General features: G+C 43.0%; 1 protein-coding gene across 1 annotated transcript in view; it reads right to left on the bottom strand.

Moving 5' to 3' along the window:
- Positions 1–21,562, bottom strand: part of MYO5A (myosin VA) — a 128,194-nt gene that overhangs the window by 11,472 nt on the left and 95,160 nt on the right. Inside the window, exons 29-37 of the mRNA XM_084817072.1 lie at positions 19,296–19,396; positions 18,466–18,546; positions 15,279–15,477; positions 9,673–9,747; positions 8,732–8,825; positions 4,778–4,924; positions 4,235–4,389; positions 3,439–3,528; positions 2,788–2,938 (exon numbers count right to left, since the gene is read on the bottom strand). Of these exons, the coding sequence (XP_084673198.1) occupies positions 2,788–2,938; positions 3,439–3,528; positions 4,235–4,389; positions 4,778–4,924; positions 8,732–8,825; positions 9,673–9,747; positions 15,279–15,477; positions 18,466–18,546; positions 19,296–19,396 (1,093 nt within the window). The remainder of the gene's footprint in view (positions 1–2,787; positions 2,939–3,438; positions 3,529–4,234; positions 4,390–4,777; positions 4,925–8,731; positions 8,826–9,672; positions 9,748–15,278; positions 15,478–18,465; positions 18,547–19,295; positions 19,397–21,562) is intronic.

Genomic DNA, 21,562 nt, shown 5'->3' with positions numbered 1-21,562 from the left:
AAGAAGGGAAGCGAAAAGCAAAGGAGAAAGGGGAAGATATACCCAACTGAATGCAGAGTTCCAAAGAATAGCAAGGAGAGACAAGAAGGCCTTCTTAAATGAACAATGCAAAGAAATCGAGGAAAACAACAGAATGGGAAAGACTAGAGATCTCTTCAAGAAAATTGGAGATCTCAAGGGAACGTTTTGTGCAAAGACGGGCATGATAAAGGACAAAGAAGGCAGGGACCTAACAGAAGCAGATGAGATTAAGAAGAGGTGGCAAGAATACACAGAAGAACTATACAGGAAAGATCTGAATGTCCCTGATAGCCATGATAGTGCGGTCACTGAACTTGAGCCGGACATCCTAGAGAGTGAAGTCAAGTGGGCCTTAGGAAGCATTAGTAACAACAAAGCTAGCGGAGATGACAGTATTCCAGCCGAGCTATTTAAAATCCTAAAAGGTGATGCTGTTAAAGTGCTGCATTCAATATGCCAACAAATCTGGAACACTCAACAGTGGCCACAAGACTGGAAAAGGTCAGTTTACATTCCAATTCCAAAGAAGGGCAACGCCAAAGAGTGTTCAAACTACCGCACAATTGCGCTCATTTCACATGCCAGCAAGGTGATGCTCAAAATCCTACAAGCTAGGCTTCAGCAGTATGCGAACCGAGAACTACCGGAAGTACAAGCTGGGTTTCGAAGAGGCAGAGGAACTAGAGATCAAATCGCCAACATTCGCTGCATCATGGAGAAAGCAAGAGAATTCCAGAAAAACGTCTATTTCTGCTTCATTGACTACGCTAAAGCCTTTGATTGTGTGGATCACAACAAACTGTGGCAAATTCTTAAAGTGATGGGAGTACCAGACCACCTTACCTGTCTCCTGAGAAACCTGTAAGAGGGTCAAGAAGCAACAGTAAGAACCAGACATGGAACAACCGATTGGTTCCAAATTGGGAAAGGAGTACGACAAGGCTGCATATTGTCGCCCTGCTTATTTAACTTATATGCAGAGTACATCATGAGAAACGCCGGGTTGGATGAATCAGAGGTCGGAATTAAGATTGCCGGGAGAATTATCAACAACCTCCGATATGCAGACGATACCACCCTAATGGCAGAAAGCGAAGAGGATCTCAAGAGCCTCTTGTTGAGGGTGAAAGAGGAGAGTGCAAAAGCTGGTTTGAAACTCAACATTAAAAAAACTAAGATCATGTCATCTGGCCCTATCACTTCCTGGCATATAGAAGGGGAAGAAATGGAAGCAGTGACAGATTTTACTTTCTTGGGCTCCAAGATCACCGCAGACGGTGACTGTAGCCATGAAATTAAAAGACGCTTGCTCCTTTGGAGGAAAGCTATGGCAAACCTAGACAGCATAGTAAGAAGCAGAGACATCACCTTGCCGACAAAGGTCCGTCTAATCAAAGCTATGGTTTTCCCAGTAGTAATTTATGGCTGTGAGAGCTGGACTATAAGGAAGGCTGAGCGCCGAAGAATTGATGCTTTCGAACTGTGGTGCTGGAGAAGACTCTTACGAGTCCCCTGGACTGCAAGGAGGTCAAATCAGTCCATCCTAAAGGAAATCAACCCTGACTGCTCATTGGAAGGACAGATAATGAAGCTGAAGCTCCAATATTTTGGCCACCTAATGCGAAGAGAAAACTCCCTGGAAAAGACCCTGATGCTGGGAAAGACTGAAGGCAAAAGGAGAAGGGGACGGCAGAGGATGAGATGGCTAGATAGCATCACGGATGCAATGAATATGAACTTGAGCACGCTCCGGGAGAGAGCGCAGGACAGGAAGGCCTGGCGTGCTATGGTCCATGGGGTCACGAAGAGTCGGACACGACTGAACGACTGAACAACAACACAGCCTCTACCCACCCACCCCTGGGGAAAATGTTAGATTACGGTGAGTTCCGCAGTTAGAAACCTATAGTTTATTTTTATTTTATTTATTTAAAACATTTGTATCCTGCCCTATATCATTAAGATCCCAAGGCGGCATACAGATAAAACCAATTTAACCAGTATAAAACAATGAACAATTTAAACAGCTCAAAGCAAATTAATCATTAAACAAGCTAATACCAATTAGAAAATCGAAAAGAATAAAACAGTTAAAACAGTGTGGAATTCAGGAATTCAGTTAGCCCTCAAAGGCTTTGGTGAAAAGCCATGTTTTAACTTGGCTCCAAAACAAGACCAGTGTCTGCACCAATTGGGTGTCCTAGGGGAGGGCATTCCCTCATATAGGACCCTAAAGGGCACCATATGAACATAAGAGCGGCTCTGCTGGATCAGAACAAAGGCCTATCTAATCCAGCATCTTGTTTCTCACAGTGACCAACCAGATGTGTCTGGGAAGCCCACAAGCAGGACACGAAGGCAACAGCACCCTCCCCAGCCACTGGTATTGAGAGGCATGCTGCCTCTCGGAGGTAATATATAGCCATTATGACTAGTAGCCATTGATAGCCTTATACTCCATGAATTTGACTAACCTCCTTTTGCCTAATTCCCCCAAAGCTATGGAGCAATGTTACCCTCCACTCTGATCTTGGCTTGTTCGGGAAAGTCAGACAAAATATTTTAGTAATGTTTTGAAGAAAAAACAAACCATAAGTCACATATCTCTTAAGACTGAAATGCTCTTCTTTTAACATTAGTGAAAAATGTCAAAGGAAATCAGAGCCATTGGAGTATACAGCAGAAGTAACTAGTTAATTAGGAAGGGGTGAATTAGAAAAGGAAAACACAGCTTTCTGTTTTTCATTTTTCTCCATTTCGCCTTACCAATCATTGGCTGCAGAATGTTCTCTAATACTCTGACAAGCTGCTGGTAGATCTGAATGGCCAAGTCACTCAGTACTTGTCTATATTCAGCAAGGTCAAAATTAGTCAGGCAGTGTTCATTCTGACGGGTTGTGTTGTGCTTCATAAACCCCTGCATTTGTAGGAGAGAATAGTGCACGTTGAGGTTTACGTTCATGTATTTCCATTACCTTATCCAAAATGCTCAGGATGGGCAACTTGTTTAAAAACCAGAAAATATATTGTTAAAAAGTCAATGAGGTTAACTCCCTCTTGGCCTACCAACCAGCCACTAAATACCAACCCAAGCAAAGATACCACTCTGGCTCTGGAAAATGCTTGCTTATACACCCAAACCATGTTTTCGCCTTGAAAGAAGCAGGTCAAGTGCAGGAGTAGGGAACCTTTGGCCCTACGGCTGCATGGACCTCAGCCTAGTTTCAAACCCCATGCACTTTGGGCTCTGGCCACATCCACAGCTTGAATGTGAACCCCCACAAGTGTTGATGGAGATAATGTGGACCTTGACAAGAAAATGACTCTCTACCTCTGTTCTAGTGCATTCATAACCTTCAAAGCATTTTGTACATGGCAAAGTCAAAAGTAAAAGCAAACAGAAACAGTAAAACTTGCCTCTTCACCACTGTACTGCTTCAAACAATGTAAAAATCGGCACGTGTTAGATAGCCAGAAGGAAACTGTTTCAAAGTCATCACCTCTTTTCTGAAAGCAAATGAAGAAATACAGTGTGCATCAAAAGGCAATTTGAAGAAAACTTGATCACAGAGAGTGTTGCACTTGCTTTGCCGTATTATTTAAAAGGTATTTTAAACTGTATTGGATTTACGTATCACAGGATGCATTGGCAATTTCATCCCTTTCTACTTCATATAGCTTTAACTCCATGCTAGGAGATCTTAATGATACAGGATGGGATATAAATGTTTTAAATAGAATAAAATAATAAATAAATTGAGATTAAATTGCCATTTTTTCCACGTCACAACACCTCTTGATGTTCAGTACCAGATGATAGTGTGGTCCACTCACAGAGAACTGATACTGCATGGGAAACCTTCTCTACACGTAAGTTAACTTGTAAATGATGAGAACTATCTGAGAATGAATTTATGAGAATTATGTGGAAACCATAATGCACACACATGTTCCCCTATTGGAAGATACCCTGCAGTAACTGGGGGAGAGGCACTCTCTGCTTTTCTAAATAAACTGCCAAATGCCCCAAGGACATTTGTCAATTGGGTGGTATATAAATCTAATAAATAAATACATTCTGTTCTCTTTCTCCATTATAATGTTATGTGGAAAGATAAGGAAACGCCACCTGTTGGTAGAATTTTTTAAAAGGCAGGACTACAGACAAAGGGGACTGGATATCCCTCTTCTATAAACTGGCAGAAAAACTAACCTTCAATATTTTTTTGATGCCATTAATAGTAGAAGTCAGCAAGGACCTCACTTTTTGGTCATCATTAAGGTAGTCAGCATGGCGGACACACATGAACAAAATGTATGCTGGCAATCCTGGGATGAGGTTGACTGCTACACCACGTGGTTTCAAATCTGAGAGAGAACACAGAAACATGCAGACATGAATTCACAGAAAACGTCACTGTATTTTACAGGGCCTGATAAAACTGCAGCTCTCTCGTTTTAACAGGCACTGTTTTGACCAGTTAAAACTAATGAGATTTGATTTCAAGATTATGTTTCCTCTTCCAATTATCAACCAAAAATATTCTGTGCCCATTACAGAACAGAATGGTGTAAAGTTGCAAAAGGGAACAAGGAGACATGCAACGCAACTGATCTCAAGAATTAAAACTTCCTTGGCAAATGGGGATTGCTTTCTTTTCTCCAGTGTCAGATAACCTGGATATAACTGAAATAGTAACAGGTGTAATTGCAAAAACACCCTGCAGTCCATTTTGTAAGTATAAAGGATTCTCACCTAAAATAAGGTTCTTAACAAGTTTGGGCTCATCCTCTTTCTTATATTCTAACATTCCCTGGAAGTCCTTTTCTTTCCTTGGAATATTAACAGGGTGGATCGGCTCATCAATTATTTGTCCGGGTGAAATGTTCTCCATCTGGCCCACTAAATTGAGAAAGAAAGAGAATTGAAATAAATAAATAAATAATCCAAAGCAATTTGTTTTTTGTCAACAAAATCCCAGAGTTCTGATCAAGCGGTTTGGTACTGATTCATGGAGTATTCTTATTTAGATTGCCATGACATGCAAACCAGGAACTCTTGCTTGTCTCTCCCTCAACAAGCCAGAGTTGGAACCCATGATGGGCTTGCCACAGAAATGATCAGGCAGCATGCACTAGCACACTGCTGTGTTTACAACTATGTGTTCACATGTTACTGTGACATGCAAACTGGGCCATTATGTTGAGACTCACTGCCTAATTAACACACCTACAGGATGTATTCCCAAATGAAGAAGTGGACACCCCTCAAGTTAAACTGTTATTCCACTATAATTCCTACTACAGTGATGGATCTTTCAGGCTGCACTGCAAATCTAGAATGAGAGGATCAGCAGCAATTGTCAAACAAACACACCTCTTCTCTAAGCGGTGTTCAACATGAGAATGAAAGCCTTCCCATCATGGCTGGAAGACACCCAAACACTGGATCAAAGAGACCTGTGCTTAAGATCTTCGGACTTAAAAGCCCTGGAATGTTTCCAAAGCCCTACTTAGGTGCACTAGAACCAGTCTGGAAGGTAATTAGATATATACATGCATAAATAAAAAACTGAATAATCCGTTTTAATCAGTGAAAACTAGAAGAACAAGAATGTGTACACGTTACAGTTTTCAATTTAAATTAAACTCCCTACCAGGAGGTAGGTATTACACACAATATTTCGGAATGTTCCAGTGTTACCAAATACATTTAGTTCTCAGAAGATAAGTTTCTGCTGATGTCACAAACTCCCTCCTACTGGCAAAAATATTCTTGGCTATCCTATTCCTTCCCTCTCTGGTCTCTTGTTTCCTTCAGGAGAAGAAATTGCACACACCAGGTAGGGAAACACTACAGACCACCTCCAGCAAGCTACACCTCCCCACCCCAATACCCAATACACCCCAATAGAGATTAAGCTCTAGTTTACTTTGTACTATAGACTGAAAGCGACAACGCTTGGACAATCTATCACCTCTGCTCATGTCATATGTACACAACCAGAGAATGTACAACCAGAGAACACAGAGTCCTAGATATGGAGACGAAAATTGTTGAGAGTGTTTTTGCCTTACAGGTTAAAAGGAGGTATCATTTCTGTTTCAAGAATGTGAGATCTCATTAAAGATACAGCAGCAAAAAGAGGTTTTTACATACCCCTAATATACACTCTAAGGCTGCAATCCTAAACACGTTTACTGGGGAATAAGGGCCATTGAAATCAGTAGGCCTTCCTTCTGAGTAGGCACGCACAGGGTTGGGCTGTAGGTCTGGCAGAATCCTTCTAAGGAAATATTGGAAACAAGAATTTGCTTTTCTAAAGTACGCTAAAGCAATGCCTTCAGCAAGCTGACCAAAAGCACAATCTGGCATGTTGAACAACTGGAAACTTACCTTATCTTGTCTTGTGTCAATCCAGAACACTACATATAATTGCACACCCACTAGAAAAACTGCTGAGGTCAGCCCAAAGGACATAAGATGAATTGGAGAATGCTTACATTATCCAGGGTCCTGTGCAATTTAAAAACATCTTTTTTACACTGCCTGCCTACCTTGTGTAATTCAGGAACTCTGAAAATGAAACACGCTGATCAGTGCTTATGCTTCAGAGCTGTGTTTAGTATGGCAGAAGGAAGGCAACAATGAGATCTTAGCCACGCCTTTCTACCGTTTGATCAAGTGAAAGTTCTTAATGTAATCTTCAGGGAAGCAGCTTTTTTTTTCTTAAGGTGTTCTTCCTGCAGACAATGCTAACTGAACACAGAAGTCTGTGATTTCTGTGTGTCACCTCCTTGAAAGGGTAAAGTACAATCAAGTGAAAAAGAAGGTGAAATGAAGCAAGCAGGGAGCAGTATTTATCACGATTAAGGGATAAAGAGCTGTTTCAATAAGGCTATGAGTCTTCCTTGCACAGTAAATATTATATCTGGCAGACAGCTCTCTCATTGGATAAAGGCTTCTACAAAGATTAACAAGCTGGGAAGTCATTATTTTCTCTTGCACAGACATTTATTAGACAGTGACTGGTGCATACGAAGGCCAAAAGCACAACCATGCCCACTCTGGCATTTTTAATTCCATTCTGGTACAATGAGAGTTACTAATACATTAATTTTAGAGAAATATAATCTACTAGTAAAACTGAAGCCTGCACTCACAAACCAATATGGAAAAGGAGCAAATGAGCAAGAATTCAATCCAATTCTTGAAAGGAAGCTTTGCTCACTTGGAATCAGTTCAATATTCAGTCACTACACTATGGCCCGGTTTGCAAGTCACGGCAGTCCCAGCAAAGCAGTATGCTAGTACACATGGCTTCATTGCTCCCTCTTGGCTCCTCTTGCCAGCAGGAGCTGCTGAATAAGCAAGAGTCTCTCTCTCCCTAGCTTGTTCAGCGTGACACCTGAACCAGGAACTCTCTGGCTTTCACTCCCCTGACAAGGCAGAGAACTAACCCAAGGACAAACCCTAGGTTATGACTCTGGCTTGTCAAAGGAGAGACAAGCTGTAGTTCCTGGTTGGACATCATGCTAGCCTAGCCAGGGATGGAGAGCCAGGGATGGATGCTGTTTTGCTCACCTCTGGGTTGCTGTGACATGCAAACCCTCCCTACTGTTCTTACCATGCATTATTTCTGTTGCAGCATGATCTGGCAGGGAGAGGAGGAAATCAACATGCCCCCAAATACTTGTGAATATTGACTGTTTATCTTGTTATTGCCAAAGCACTGCTGAAAGGGGAGAAGTCCCAAGATCAGTCTCTCACAAATATGTGCATATATATGCAAATAAAACCTACCAACTGAAAAAAAAGCTTTAACTTTTACCTTCAGCTCAATATTTTATTTTGAAATCGGTTTTGTTGTTGTTGCTCAAATGTGAGATGAACTACGGAATCATACCCAAAGCTTTGGCTAATTGAAATGACATCCTGAGTAAGGCTTCTAACCATATGGGATTTTTTTCTGCTAGGCCTCTTAGTTGGTGTAAAATTGTTCTGGTGAGAGAACTCCAGGGCTGCTGTGGCAGTCCTTGAGTTAAGCTTGAAACACAGCTCCTTGGATAGATCCCCTTTCTGCTCCCTTTCCAGACGAAAAAGCTCGGTGTGTAGCACTTATGTGCTGCAGAAGACCTTCCCAGAGTGCAAGTACTAAAGCAGGAGCAAGGGGCAAAAAACCCCTAATGCTCTCTGCATCGGCACTAGGATTCTAGCTCTCATGCCACAGTGGGCTCTTAAGGCGTTGGTATGGGGTGCTGCCTCTGTCTCATATGGCCTTTGCTGGGTAAAAAATCCATATGCGAAAAATATTACTGTTAGGAATTCTGATGCCGCACAGTCTTATGTTTCAAGGGGAAGGTGAGCATTCCTATTGGCCAAGGTCCTTGTATGAAGTACTACTTGCTCTTGGCAAAAAGCAAACACTTTCCTTTAGTAAACAGAGAAACATATGAACATTCGCTCTCTCTCAACCAGTTTGCAATCAGCTTCCAGGATAATCCACACCCTTTTTTCAACATACCAATATTACGGACTATTTGAGAATACAACAATAGATATGTACACCCAAGTTCAACATTTTTCAGTTAATGTATCCTGCTGTCAACAGCTAAAGACTCATTGTCCCAGCCAGATAGTAAAACATGTCAACCTTTGTGCTGCCAGATGAGGGGCGAAAAAAGACTTGACCATACACAGATACCATACCTTCAAGTTCATCAATCTTTTTAGCAAAGACTTTTAGCTGCTTTTTCAGTTTGCGAACAGTCTTATCCTGTTTTTCAAGCTGCTCCATTAAATCCTATGCAATAAAGTTGAGAGGGAAGGATTAGATACTTAACAAGTGCCATCTATGCAACAGATAAAACAGAACAAGTACTGTTAGTGCTACCAGAGGAATTGAGCACAGCTGAAAGGCGAGGCCACCATCTGGTTGAAGTTTGCAAGCCTGCACACTGCCTAGAACATAAGCCAAGACATTATATAAAGTATACTGAAATACATGCAGCATGATAGAGACAGAAGTCTTATGCAGACACAGTTTATGGATGCCAACATATCCATATCCAACTTTCTGGTAGCTTCTCTCTCACAGGATCAAGGAAATCCCACTTTGTCTATCTGTGGAGAGGAGAGTGGAGGAGGCAGTTTGCAAGCCTGAGGTCCACTCCCACACTGGGTAGGATCACAGAGGCAAAACAACATCTGAACATACCCAGTGTTAGAACATTTGTGAAGCTGGGTTGATTGACGTAAATATTATTAAAATGTTGTTTTAAAGAACACTCTCCGTGGCTTCGCCTGCCACCCCACCCCAGACCCTTCTGGTACCACTGGCATACAGTTTTAATGTTTAAAACAGTTTATCTAAGAGCAAGTCCAGAAGCTTTTTTTTCAGAATATGACGTATGTAGCTGAAAGAGCCTGTTTCAATGATGCTGCAATGTTCATATTAGTTACAAATTGTGCACGACAAAAAGAACAAAGATGGCAACATAACTGATACAACAGAAAGCTCTGGGGAGAGGAATGACATTATGAAGTTCTTTGAAAAAAGATTTCCTCCAACAGCGGACAAGGCAGCCAGCTCTTCAATTAGTGCTCCAGAAGTAGCAAACAAAGAAAGTGAGTCTGCTCAAAGTACATACAATCATCCGTTTGTAAAGTGAAATCCGGTACGACTGATACTTCATGGGATCATCTGCATATAACTCCTCATTATACTGAAAAAACAGGTATAAAGTATAGGTACTTCCTGTTCTTTTAAGGCACTCATGTTTTAACAAGCTGCACAAGAAAAGGCAAGTTCAGCTATATTGATTGCAGAGCAGGCTTTTAACACTCTCCCTATCCAACAATGAAAAAACCATAGCCTTTAGAACACCCCCCCTCAACCTGGTGCCATCCAGATGTTTCAGACTATAATTCCCAGCATTCCTGACCATAGCATTCCATTGGCTATGCTAGCTGGGGCTGATGGGAACTGAGCTCCAAAACATCTGGTGGTTGCTAGGTTGGGAAAGGCTGCTTTAGATGTACATAGTAGAAAAATGTATCTTCTGGTTCATTGGTTGATATCAAAAAAGCAAAAAATATAGTTTTATAAACAGATGGCAAATAAAAATAACTCAAAACATTCAGCATTTACTACCTTTGAAAATGATGCTGTCGGGAATATTTTTACCCCATCTGGGTCACAGTGGCCAAGGCCCATATCACACCCCAGAAAAAGATAAGGGGAGGTATAGATGACTCTTATGGAAAAGTATAGGCTGGAAGGGTTCATCCCCTTCTATGCAGTTTACCCATTTGAAGCAGCATCAGCAAACCGGTCTACAATCCAGATATTCAAAGCATGTGTGGCGAACCTTTATCAGCCCCTTCCAAGTAACTTTCCACAGCCCACACGGCAGCAGTGGGTAGTGTAAAAGCAAGAAGTGGGTAGGGCCACACACACATTCATTCTTATATATCTGGACTCTCTCAGTCCCCCACCCCACACAGCAATTTGGTTTGGAAAAAGCCTCTCACTGGAGTCAATTGGACACGTTTTTCAAGACTAACTGCCGGGCTGGGGAGTGGGGCATCTTCATCGGAATGGGAGTACACGGGAGGGGAGAGTTAATTTTCCCCTTCTCAGCTACCATCGCCATAAAAATCACACCAGGCTGCCTCCGGAGAATCAGAGTGCTCTGTTTCACCCCAGGCAACTTGCTTTTCTTCCATATTGCATGTTGAGGAGGGGCTTCTTTCTCAGCATATGGCCCAGAAAGGCAGCAGAGCTGCTTGAGGAGAAACAGAATGCTCCCCAGCAGCCGGTAGGAGCTGGGGACGTGGAGAAGTGGAGGAGGAGATATTGTGGGCTTGATGGAGAGGCTCTGCAGACTGGGGCTGGCTCACAGGCTGCCAGTTCCCAACCTGTGCATTAAAGGATGCAGTATTTGCAGCATGGCATTGGCATGTGGCCCCTTCATGGATCACTGCCTTGTTGTGGCGAAGGGGCTTGTGTAACTCAGTGAAGCCATAAGCTATGCCGTGCAGGGCCACCCAAGATGGACAGGTCATGGCAGAGAGTTCTGACAAAATGTGGTCCACTGGAGAAGGAAATGGCAACCCACTCCAGTATTCTTGCCAAGAAAACCCCATGGAACGTAACACAAGGCTAAAAGAGATGACACCGGAAGATGAGCCCCTCAGGTCGGAAGGTGTCCAATATACTACTGGGGAAGAGCAGAGGGAATTTCCAAGTAGTGCCAAAAAGAGTGAAGCGGCTGGGCCAAAGCCGAAAGGACACTCAGCTGTGGATGTGTCTGGTGGTGAAAAGAAAATCCGATGCTGTAAAGAACAATATTGTTTAGGAAGCTGGAATGTCAGATCAATGAATCAAGGTAAGTTGGAGGTGGTCAAACATGAGATGGCAAGATTGAACATCGACATCTTGGGAATCAGCGAACTAAAATGGACAGGCATGGGTGAATTTAATTCAGGTGACCATCATATCTACTATTGCGGGCAAGAATCACTTAGAAGAAATGGAGTAGCACTCATAGTCAACAAAAGGGTGGGAAAAGCAGTACTGGGGTACAATCTTAAAAACGATAGAATGATCTCAGTACGAATCCAAGGCAAACCATTCAACATCACAGTAATTCAAGTCTATGCCCCAACCACTGATGCCGAAGAAGCTGAGGTTGATTGGTTCTATGAAGACCTACAACACCTTCTAGAACTAACACCAAAAAAAGATGTCCTCTTCATCATAGGGGATTGGAATGCTAAAGTAGGAAGTCAAGAAATCACCGGGATAACAGGCAAGCATGGCCTTGGTGTACAAAATGAAGCAGGACAAAGGCTCATAGAGTTTTGCCAAGAGAACATGCTGACCATAGCAAACACTCCTTTCCAACAGCACAAGAGACGACTCTACACATGGACATCACCAGATGGTCAATATCGAAATCAGATTGATTATGTCCTTCGCAGCCAAAGATGGAGAAGCTCTATACAGTCAGTAAAAACAAGACCTGGAGCTGACTGTGGCTCATATCATGAGCTTCTTGTTGCAAAATTTCGGCTTAAATTGAAGAACGTAGGGAAAACCACTAAACCATTCAGGTATGACCTAAATCATATCCCTTATGAATACACAGTGGAGGTGAGGAATAGATTTCAGAGATTAGACCTGATAGACAGAGTGCCTGAGGAACTATGGACGGAGGTCCGTAACATTGTTCAGGAGGCAGCAACGAAATCCATCCCAAAGAAAAAGAAATGCAAGAAAGCCAAGTGGCTGTCTGATAAGGCTTTACAAGTAGCTGAGGAAAGAAGGGAAGCAAAAAGCAAGGGAGAAAGGGGACGATATATCCAACTGAATGCAGAGTTCCAGAGAATAGCAAGGAGAGACAAGAAGGCCTTCTTAAATGAACAATGCAAAGAAATCGAGGAAAACAACAGAATGGGAAAGACTAGAGATCTCTTCAAGAAAATCGGAGATCTCAAGGGAACGTTTTGTGCAAAGACGGGCATGATAAAGGACAAAGAAGGCATGGACCTAACAGAAACAGAGGAGATTAAAAAGAGGTGGAAAGAATACACAGAAGAACTATACAGGAAAGATCTGAATGTCCCTGATAGCCATGATAGTGCGGCCACTGAACTTGAGCCAGACATCCTAGAAAGTGAAGTCAAGTGGGCCTTAGGAAGCATTACTAACAACAAAGCTAGTGGAGATGACAGTCTTCCAGCTGAGCTATTTAAAATCCTAAAAGATGATGCTGTTAAAGTGCTGCATTGAATATGCCAACAAATTTGGAACACTCAACAATGGCCGCAAGACTGGAAAAGGTCAGTTTACATTCCAATTCAAAAAAGGGCAACGCCAAAGAGTGTTCAAACTACCGCACAATTGCACTCATTTCACATGCTAGCAAGGTGATGCTCAAAATCCTACAAGCTAGGCTTCAGTATTATGCGAACCGAGAACTACTGGAAGTACAAGATGGGTTTCGAAGAGGCAGAGGAACTAGAGATCAAATCGCCAACATTCGCTGCATCATGGAGAAAGCAAGAGAATTCCAGAAAAATGTCTATTTCTGCTTCATTGACTACGCTAAAGCCTTTGATTGTGTGGATCACAACAAACTGTGGCAAATTCTTAAAGTGATGGGAGTACCAGACCACCTTACCTGTCTCCTGAGAAACCTGTATGAGGGTCAAGAAGCAACAGTAAGAACCAGACATGGAACAACCGATTGGTTCCAAATTGGGAAAGGAGTACGACAAGGCTGCATATTGTCGCCCTGCTTATTTAACTTATATGCAGAGTACATCATGAGAAATGCCGGGTTGGATGAATCACAGGTCAGAATTAAGATTGCTGCGAGAATTATCAACAACCTCCGATATGCAGACGATACCACCCCAATGGCAGAAAGCAAAGAGGATCTCAAGAGCCTCTTGTTGAGGGTGAAAGAGGAGAGTGCAAAAGCTGGTTTGAAACTCAACATTAAAAAAAACTAAGATCATGGCATGTGGCCCCATCACTTCTTGGCATATAGAAGGGGAAGAAATGGAAGCAGTGACAGATTTTACTTTCTTGGGCTCCAAGATCACCGCAGACGGTGACTGTAGCCATGAAATTAAAAGACGCTTGCTCCTTGGGAGGAAAGCTATGGCCAACCTAGACAGCATAGTAAGAAGCAGAGACATCACCTTGCCGACAACGGTCCGTCTAATCAAAGCTATGGTTTTCCCAGTAGTAATGTATGGCTGTGAGAGCAGGACTATAAGGAAGGCTGAGTGCCGAAGAATTGATGCTTTCGAACTGTGGTGCTGGAGAAGACTCTTATGAGTCCCCTGGACTGCAAGGAGGTCAAATCAGTCCATCCTAAAGGAAATCAACCCTGAGTGCTCATTGGAAGGACAGATACTGAAGCTGAAGCTCAAATATTTTGGCCACCTAATGTGAAGAGAAAACTCTCTGGGAAAGACCCTGATGCTGGGAAAGACTGAAGGCAAAAGGAGAAGGGGACGGCAGAGGATGAGATGGCTAGATAGCATCACGGATGCAATGAATATGAACTTGAGCACGCTCCGGGAGAGAGCGCAGGACAGGAAGGCCTGGCGTGCTATGGTCCATGGGGTCACGAAGAGTCGGACACGACTGAACGACTGAACAACAACAACAACAACATTGGCATGTGGAACTACAGGCACGCCATCTAAAAAGTTATGTTATGCGACTGATAATGCTATGGGCAGTGGCAGTTTGAAGAATGGGTATGAACACTGCTTATGGCTGTTGTGGAAAAGTCTATTGAGGAAGAAGGTAGTCTGCAAAGAAGAACAGCACCACACACCTGCCTCAGCTTGGCATACGGCCGTATGAAAGCAGTACAGACACCTGGCCAGCTGGCGTCCTTGCCAGATCAGGCAAGCCTCTTGCTGAATATCGGATACCTAGCCAACATCTGGCTCCCCAGTCTCTGAAATATACCTTGCCTGCCTTCCAACTTTCTAAAATAAGTGACGCTGCAGTGGGAGGTGCAGGCATACAAGAGGAACTTTGAAAACACTGGATGTTTTTTGTGCATCCTCGCTGTATCGCCAAGATCATTTGACAATAGTGCAGAAGGATTTTAATAGCTTCAGGAGTAACATGCAGCATCTGGATGACAGGGAATCCTCCCTTTCACAGGTCATGTATATGCGAACCCAAGGGACTTCCATACAAACACTGTTATGTCTTTGCCGGCATGCAGACATACAATTGCATTTGTAAAGTTATATGTGTCTACTATTTTAATTTTTTAAATCCTGTATAAACAGGATTATTAACAGTGCTGTATACAAAGTGGTTGCATGAGTTCCATGATCTCCTGCTGGACAATCCCTGTAATGAATAGCAGAACGTCCCTCCCATGAGTGTGCCAATATGAATCTTCTCCCACTGTCTGAGCCAAGTGAAAAAGTGCTTCCTTCTCCATATGATTTCATGGACTTTTTTCTTTTTTAGTTCTGTAAAGAAGCTGTGCTTCCTTCAGCAGTGCTGCAGTACGCAACCTCCCTGCTTTATTTTTAAGATGCAACTAAAACAGTCTGGCCACCGCAGCAGAAAGACCATAGAGCCACCTCCCTGAAAAGAGATCATTTTCCTCCTTAAGCATTACATGGGGACTGGATATTGAGCTGCTGCATCAGCATTTCCCCCTCCACCCCCCTGTGCTGCTCTTCCCTGTATTCCATTTTGCCGTACCAAGTTTTCATTCGTCAGGCGGGTGATCTCGTGCTGGAGACTGGCTTCTATGCGGGCTTCTGGGGGCAGCTGGAGGTTCTGTGCTAACAACTGCTGCTGGCGATTGTTCTCCTCCTTCAGACTCTGAATCTCTCCACGGAGGGCTTCCATTTCATTGTCATGGCTCCTCTTCTGAGACTGCAGTTGAGATTCCAGGAGCCTGCAAGAACCCGGTAAAATGGAGGATATTTGGGAATGGCGGAGAGAAAAGGGGAGGTAAGGAAAAAGAAGGGGACTTTTTCAGAATGTATAGTTCAGATTCTCATCAGAGGTCTGAAACTTCAGCTGCTGTTCCAGTGTGTTTAACTGCCAATTAATATGGAAAGGACAGAAAATTATAGAGTACACTTTAAACCCTTCATGCGCCTTGAGATTCAAACTCCATTTGCCTAACAATGAGATGTATCAGAAATTAACATTGATCCTGGTTTACAATGCCTTGGCTTCACGGTTGCTTAAAGGCTCTCTGCTATGCAAATTACAAAGCCAACCATCAGGCATTTGTCCCTAACAGGGCAAACCTTACCACTTCAGGTAACAGATTTGGAGGCACCATTAAAAGGACAGCAAACTGTCAGTGATTTAGTTGATGATGATCATCATCATCATATTCATATTTTGATCACCTTAGAGGGGGGTGGGATTTGGATTTCTGCTTCCAGCACCCAGGGTCTTGGACCATCACTGGTCCCCAAGCTTCAGGGATTCCTTAATTAATCCAGAAGTGCCCTTGCAACTGGCTTCATGAGGACAAAAGGCAGAACCCAAAAGGGATAAATCAATCACAATGCAATTAAGTGAAGGCACATAAAGACTATAACCTAGTAAAGCTTTCTTCAGGAATCACTCTGTTTGGAGAGAAACAGAAGCATCCCACCCAAAAAATATGAATCTATTTTAATATGGGGATAGTGTTGGGAAGACAAGTAGATGGTCAACAACCAGCAATAAATGTACTGGTGGTGCACTGTATGGCCTCGGGCATGTGATTCATTCTGCGTATGTCAATTGTGGGAAGGAAGGAATGGAAGATACTACATTACTGTAATTAATGCTACTACTTCATTTGCTATATATGCAGCACACATGCCTCAACTAAGCTGCTGCGTGAGACACACTTTCAGGGTTTAAATATACCTAAAGCAGACCAGCTGACAGCTACATAGACCAAGCACATGAAGGTAAATGTGAATCATTTACCTTTCATTTCTTTGCCACTTGCTCTAGAATCTTTGCTTCTAGAACATGGAGACAAGAAACAAAAGCTACAGAGCCGCCTCTCCCCTTGTCCTCTCTGCAGCCTTGTAACTACACCCAAGTTAGCTTCTAGCAGGCTTACAAAAAGTAGTAGTTAATGTTAAGTGTTTTGTTAGCAGCACAAGGAAAGGAAAAAAAAACACTGGTTAAAATAGCATTCATTACAAAAGTAAGGATGTTGGTTAATTTGTTTTGTTAAAGTGCACAATGAACTACCCTCATCATTTGAGTACTACAGTAGCTAATTCACTGCAAACAGAGGAAGAGATGTTTGGGGAAGACATTTCAAATGAGATGCCCATCAAACAAGTGCATCCATTTGAGAGCCCTGTACATATGACAGCTGTGTGCAGACTCTGTTGTGATCCTTAGGGTTTAGAAAATGGCCTGAATCTTTTTTAATGGATTCAGCTGGTCTTGTCTTCAGCTAGAATCTCTTAATATTTCCCCCTTTCCAGAATAGCTATTTGCCGTGAGTGAAACAGAATAAGTAATGCACACAGAATGCTTTTATTTTTTCATATGTTTCCTTCTGTCTGTTTTAGGACAAGATCAATGGACTGTATGTTTAGTTTAAGTTTTGTGGGGGGTTAAAACATAAAATTTGGCTTGCAAATGTTTCTAACCAACTCTAGGATTTTGGGGACTTTCTGAGAAGTGGAGTCTCTCCTTCCTTCAGTGCAGTAGCTCCCTATTTAGGCATGGGAGCGGCTGCATCTCCTCATCAATGCCAGAGACGGAGAGTGCTCAGAAGGGCTGGCAGCCAATGAGACAGAGAAGGAGGAGTAGAAGCCACCATGTTTCCACATAAGGAAACAAACATTCATAGGGAGAGAACGGATGAATGGTCAACCAGCTGCTGCTGCTGCTGCTCCAACTCCTCCTCTCCTTGCCGTCACAGGGAAAGGCTCGCTGGGTTCACTGGCTGTGAAGAAGGAGCAGCTATACCACATGCTCATTTGTTATCAGGGTGGAAACTGAGCCGACAGAACCCCAGAGCAGTTCTGATTCTGAGGAGGAACAGCAATCCGTGGGAGAGGAGCGCGCTCATCTCTCACAGGCACAGCAGCTGGCAGAGATTCCTCCTGCCAGCATTCCTGAGATAGATAGTGACCCTGACAGCGAGAGAGTGCTGGAGGGGGGCTTGCTGGACGCTTGACGCTGACACCAGGAGTGACGACAGTTGGAGGGCACGGAAAGGAGGTGTAGCGCTTGTTTGGCATGCAAGCAACGGTCACGTCCCGAGGACCCAAGGGAAAGAGGGAGGATCTCTTCCTAGCCCATAAATTCAGGGTCTTCCCGTGATTCTCCTTCAAACGCGGACCAACTGCCTAACCTGGAGCATAGGCTACTCTGCTATCTTTTCCCCAGTGCTGTTCCTTGCTTAGTCGCTGGTAATTAGTATCTGAAAGCGTCATTAAGTTGTAAAAGGATTAAAGCCTTGAAAAGAATCCTTTTGTCTTTGTCTTGAGTTAGCTATTGGAATAGACTGAAAGAGGCAGCTAGGGCGCTCCTGACACTCATCCTCTCCTGGTGCACACAGAAGTCAGGCATCATTCTATATCTATAGCTGAGTCATGTCTGCATTTTCACTTTTATGACTTGGACTGACCATTTTGGGATCTCAATCTAGTCACTGGTGGGCCCATACTACGTGGTGAGCCCCAGGAGATGCCCCACCATGCTGACTGCTGATGGTAGGCCTGTTTCTAGCTGCCAAATTTTGATGGTTCTATTCTTTTCTTTAAATAAATCCATTTGGATTAAATATTTTTAAACTACTGTAACAAACATTACTGCAAAAGCAATTCCCACAGCGTGTTAGTAGCATGAAAAAGAGAGAATGAATGCAAGTTAAAACAACAACACCCATCCTGAGAAGTCTTGTAACCTGTTGGCTTGTTTTAGCCCTTCATATACCAGCCACAGCTCTCCGTCCTCATTCAGCATATGATAGTCCTGAAGAGATGATCTTCCAAGCAAAATGTTTTTTTTTAATGCAAAAACAAAAAAAGGGATACATGATGGTGAAGACGTACAATGCTAATTAGAAGGACAATGCAAGCCAAGTCAGTGTTATTAAAAAAGGGAATCTTTGATCTCCATAACTAAAGATGCAAAACTGCTTTTACTAGCAGAATCCTATGCAGGTTTACTAAGAAGCAAGTCCCACTATGTTTATTGGGCTTATCCCTAGTTGAGTGTGCATAAGACTGTAGTCTAACTGTACAATCCTATACAGACCTAGTCAGAAATAAAGTTAATTGAGTTTAATGGTTTAAACGGTTAAGATACTCGGTTGAGTTTCATGGGTTGCTCCCATGTATGTAGGAAAAGGATTGCTGCCTAAGTTAATGAAATTACAGGTCAGTCTTTCCCAACCTGGCGCCCTTCAGATGCATTGGACTACATGTCCCATCACCCCCAGCTGAGGTGACAGGAGATGTAGTCTAACACACCTGGAGGGTGCCAAGGCTATTATTCTCTTATATCCATATGCAGCTCCACTCCCAGAAATACAGAGTTGTGCTTGGAATTAACATGATACTTAGATTCACATACTGTGGACAGCAATCATGTTTGCCATTGAGTAATACCAGACTCTTACTGTTTACTACTTGATCATTTTTATTCTTATTATTGTTGACATTCTGTTTTATTACAGTCAATGGCAGCAGCAACCAACTGAACCATATCTGTACACAATCTAAATACACATACCTGTTTGTCTCCTTCAGACCAATGTATGCCTGGGCTATCTCTCCCTTGTCCTTCATCTTCTGTACATCCTCCAAAAGGATTGTGCAGTCTGTCATGGTGTTCTGAAGGTAATTGACAGAAAGCAGTTTCACAAAATGCATTAGCCAGAGGGTCCTCTGTGTGTGTTTTTCGGGGGGTGTGGGTGGGCACAGTATATAAAGAGTGGTGTGGCAAGTATTATTTATTTATTCGCATTTGTTATTGACATTTCTATACTGCTCTTAAACAGAAATTCTTAGTGCAGTTTACACAGAGAATGTTAGACTAGCACTGAGGAGACCAGAGTTCAAATCCCCACACAGTTGTAAAGTTCACTGAGTGGTCCTAGGCCTCTCAGTCTACCTCACAGGGTCGTCATCAAGATAAAAACGGGGAGGGCATGCATGCTGCCCTGAGCTCCCTAAAGGAAGAGTGGATTAAAAGCCTGATTTAAAAAAATAGTATTCTTCTCCAGGCAAGATGCAAACAAACCAGGCTAAGGGTGAAAACTAAGAAAGCAACTGCACCTCCTTATGTATAACTATCTCTTAGAGAACCACGGCCATATGAGAAGTAAAAAAATCTGTTAAATAATATAAAGAATGCAGGTTAAGACATTATTTGTTATTTATACGTGTGTCAACTTGGTTACTGAGTGAACACAGCTACTTAAGAACATGTCATGCTCAGTGCAGGGATGTTGGAGGAATCCCTCCGGAGAATAAAGGTCGCCGAGCTTTCATCAACTCAGCCCCCCACTGTGGCTTGCTTTCCTGTGAGCTGGCCCAACTCGATCTGCATCAAGTTGGGCCAGCTCATGGATTTCCAGATGTTGTTTTTTAAAAATCGCATGAAGCAATTTGTGCAAATTGCAACTGCACTCTTACTGTTTACTACTTGATCATTACAAACTGCCGTTGTAATTTACCCAAATTGCTTTTTACGCCAAAATCACCACCCCTGAAAAAGTTCCTGGATTTCAGGAACAAACCCCTGCCTTGGCTCGTGAATGCAAGGTGAGTTAGGGGTGCCACGGGAATCCATCAGGCCCCAAAAGGGGTAGATTTCCCAGTGACAGACATTCCCTAGTTCAGAGCAGATTCTAGCACATAAAGTAAACTCACAGACTACAGAGACAAACCCATTTACCTTGTCATCCTGGCAATCCATTTGCAAGCAGGAAAATAAAGAGACAAACTTGGTCAGTCATAGTCATCTGCATTATAGATCCCCCAGCTAGGAAAGATGAACAGCTTTCCACCTTTCCAGGACTCCTGTACTCATGGCAGGCACTATCAGAGCAAATGCCCATTGGTCCCATTGTTTTTTTAAAACAGACTAAGAGAAGCCCTGCTCCATTCATAAGAAGTTCATTTGCAAGCCGAAAAAGCAAGATGCATTCAAGGTTTGCAAACTGGATCTCCGGGCTGGAGATCCAATATGAGTGGTGGGGAAAGGGTGCGTAAAACCCCACTCCACCCTAAAGCAGGTACTGTGTGATGGGTACACTGCACATAAATCCACACATGCATGGGCTCAATTTAAAAGATTCTTCGTCCTCAGAAAGGAGGGACGATTTCACAAATCAAACCTATATATAGTATGATCATCCATGCATAGCGCCAGCTATGCATTACTTCATAGCCAGTGTGGTGTAGTGGCAAGAGTGTTGGACTAGGAGCTGGGAGATCCGGGTTCTAGCCCCACTCGGCCATGGAAGCTCACTGGGTGACTTTGGGCCAGTCACAGACTCTCAGCCCAACCCACCTCACAGGGTTGTTGTTGTGAGGATAAAATGGAGAGGAGGAGGAGAATGTAAGCCGCCTTGGGTTCCTTGCAAGAGGAAAAAAGGCGTGGTATAAATGCAATCAATCAATCAATCAATCAATCAATAGGCATGGTGAAGAAGGGGATGCACATCCTCCTTCCACCATGTATGTCCAATCCCCCATTGAGCAAGTTGTTATTAACTGAGGCTCCCAGACACTTCTCTGGAATCTATGTTCAACTTCCCAAACACTTGCCTATGTTACTGGCAAGTTACCCAGTTTTAATGCCATGTTATTCCATGATTGTTCATCATATTTTACTTAGAGAGCACCTGTAGTTATTAGATGCTGTACAACAATAACCAGCTCAAAAGACAATCACAGTAGGCCATAGTAAATGTTCTCAGTATATATTCATCACACTATCTTTTGTTCTGGAGGATATGGGGAAAGATTTAGAACTTGATGCCAGTTCTAATT

Source organism: Heloderma suspectum, chromosome 11 (genome assembly GCF_057233095.1).
Source record: "Heloderma suspectum isolate Gila_16-S chromosome 11, 16-S_ref, whole genome shotgun sequence".
Classification (NCBI taxonomy): Eukaryota; Metazoa; Chordata; class Lepidosauria; order Squamata; family Helodermatidae; genus Heloderma; species Heloderma suspectum.
The sequence above is the reverse complement of the archived record's forward strand: the minus strand, read 5'-3'. Positions and strand labels throughout refer to the sequence as shown.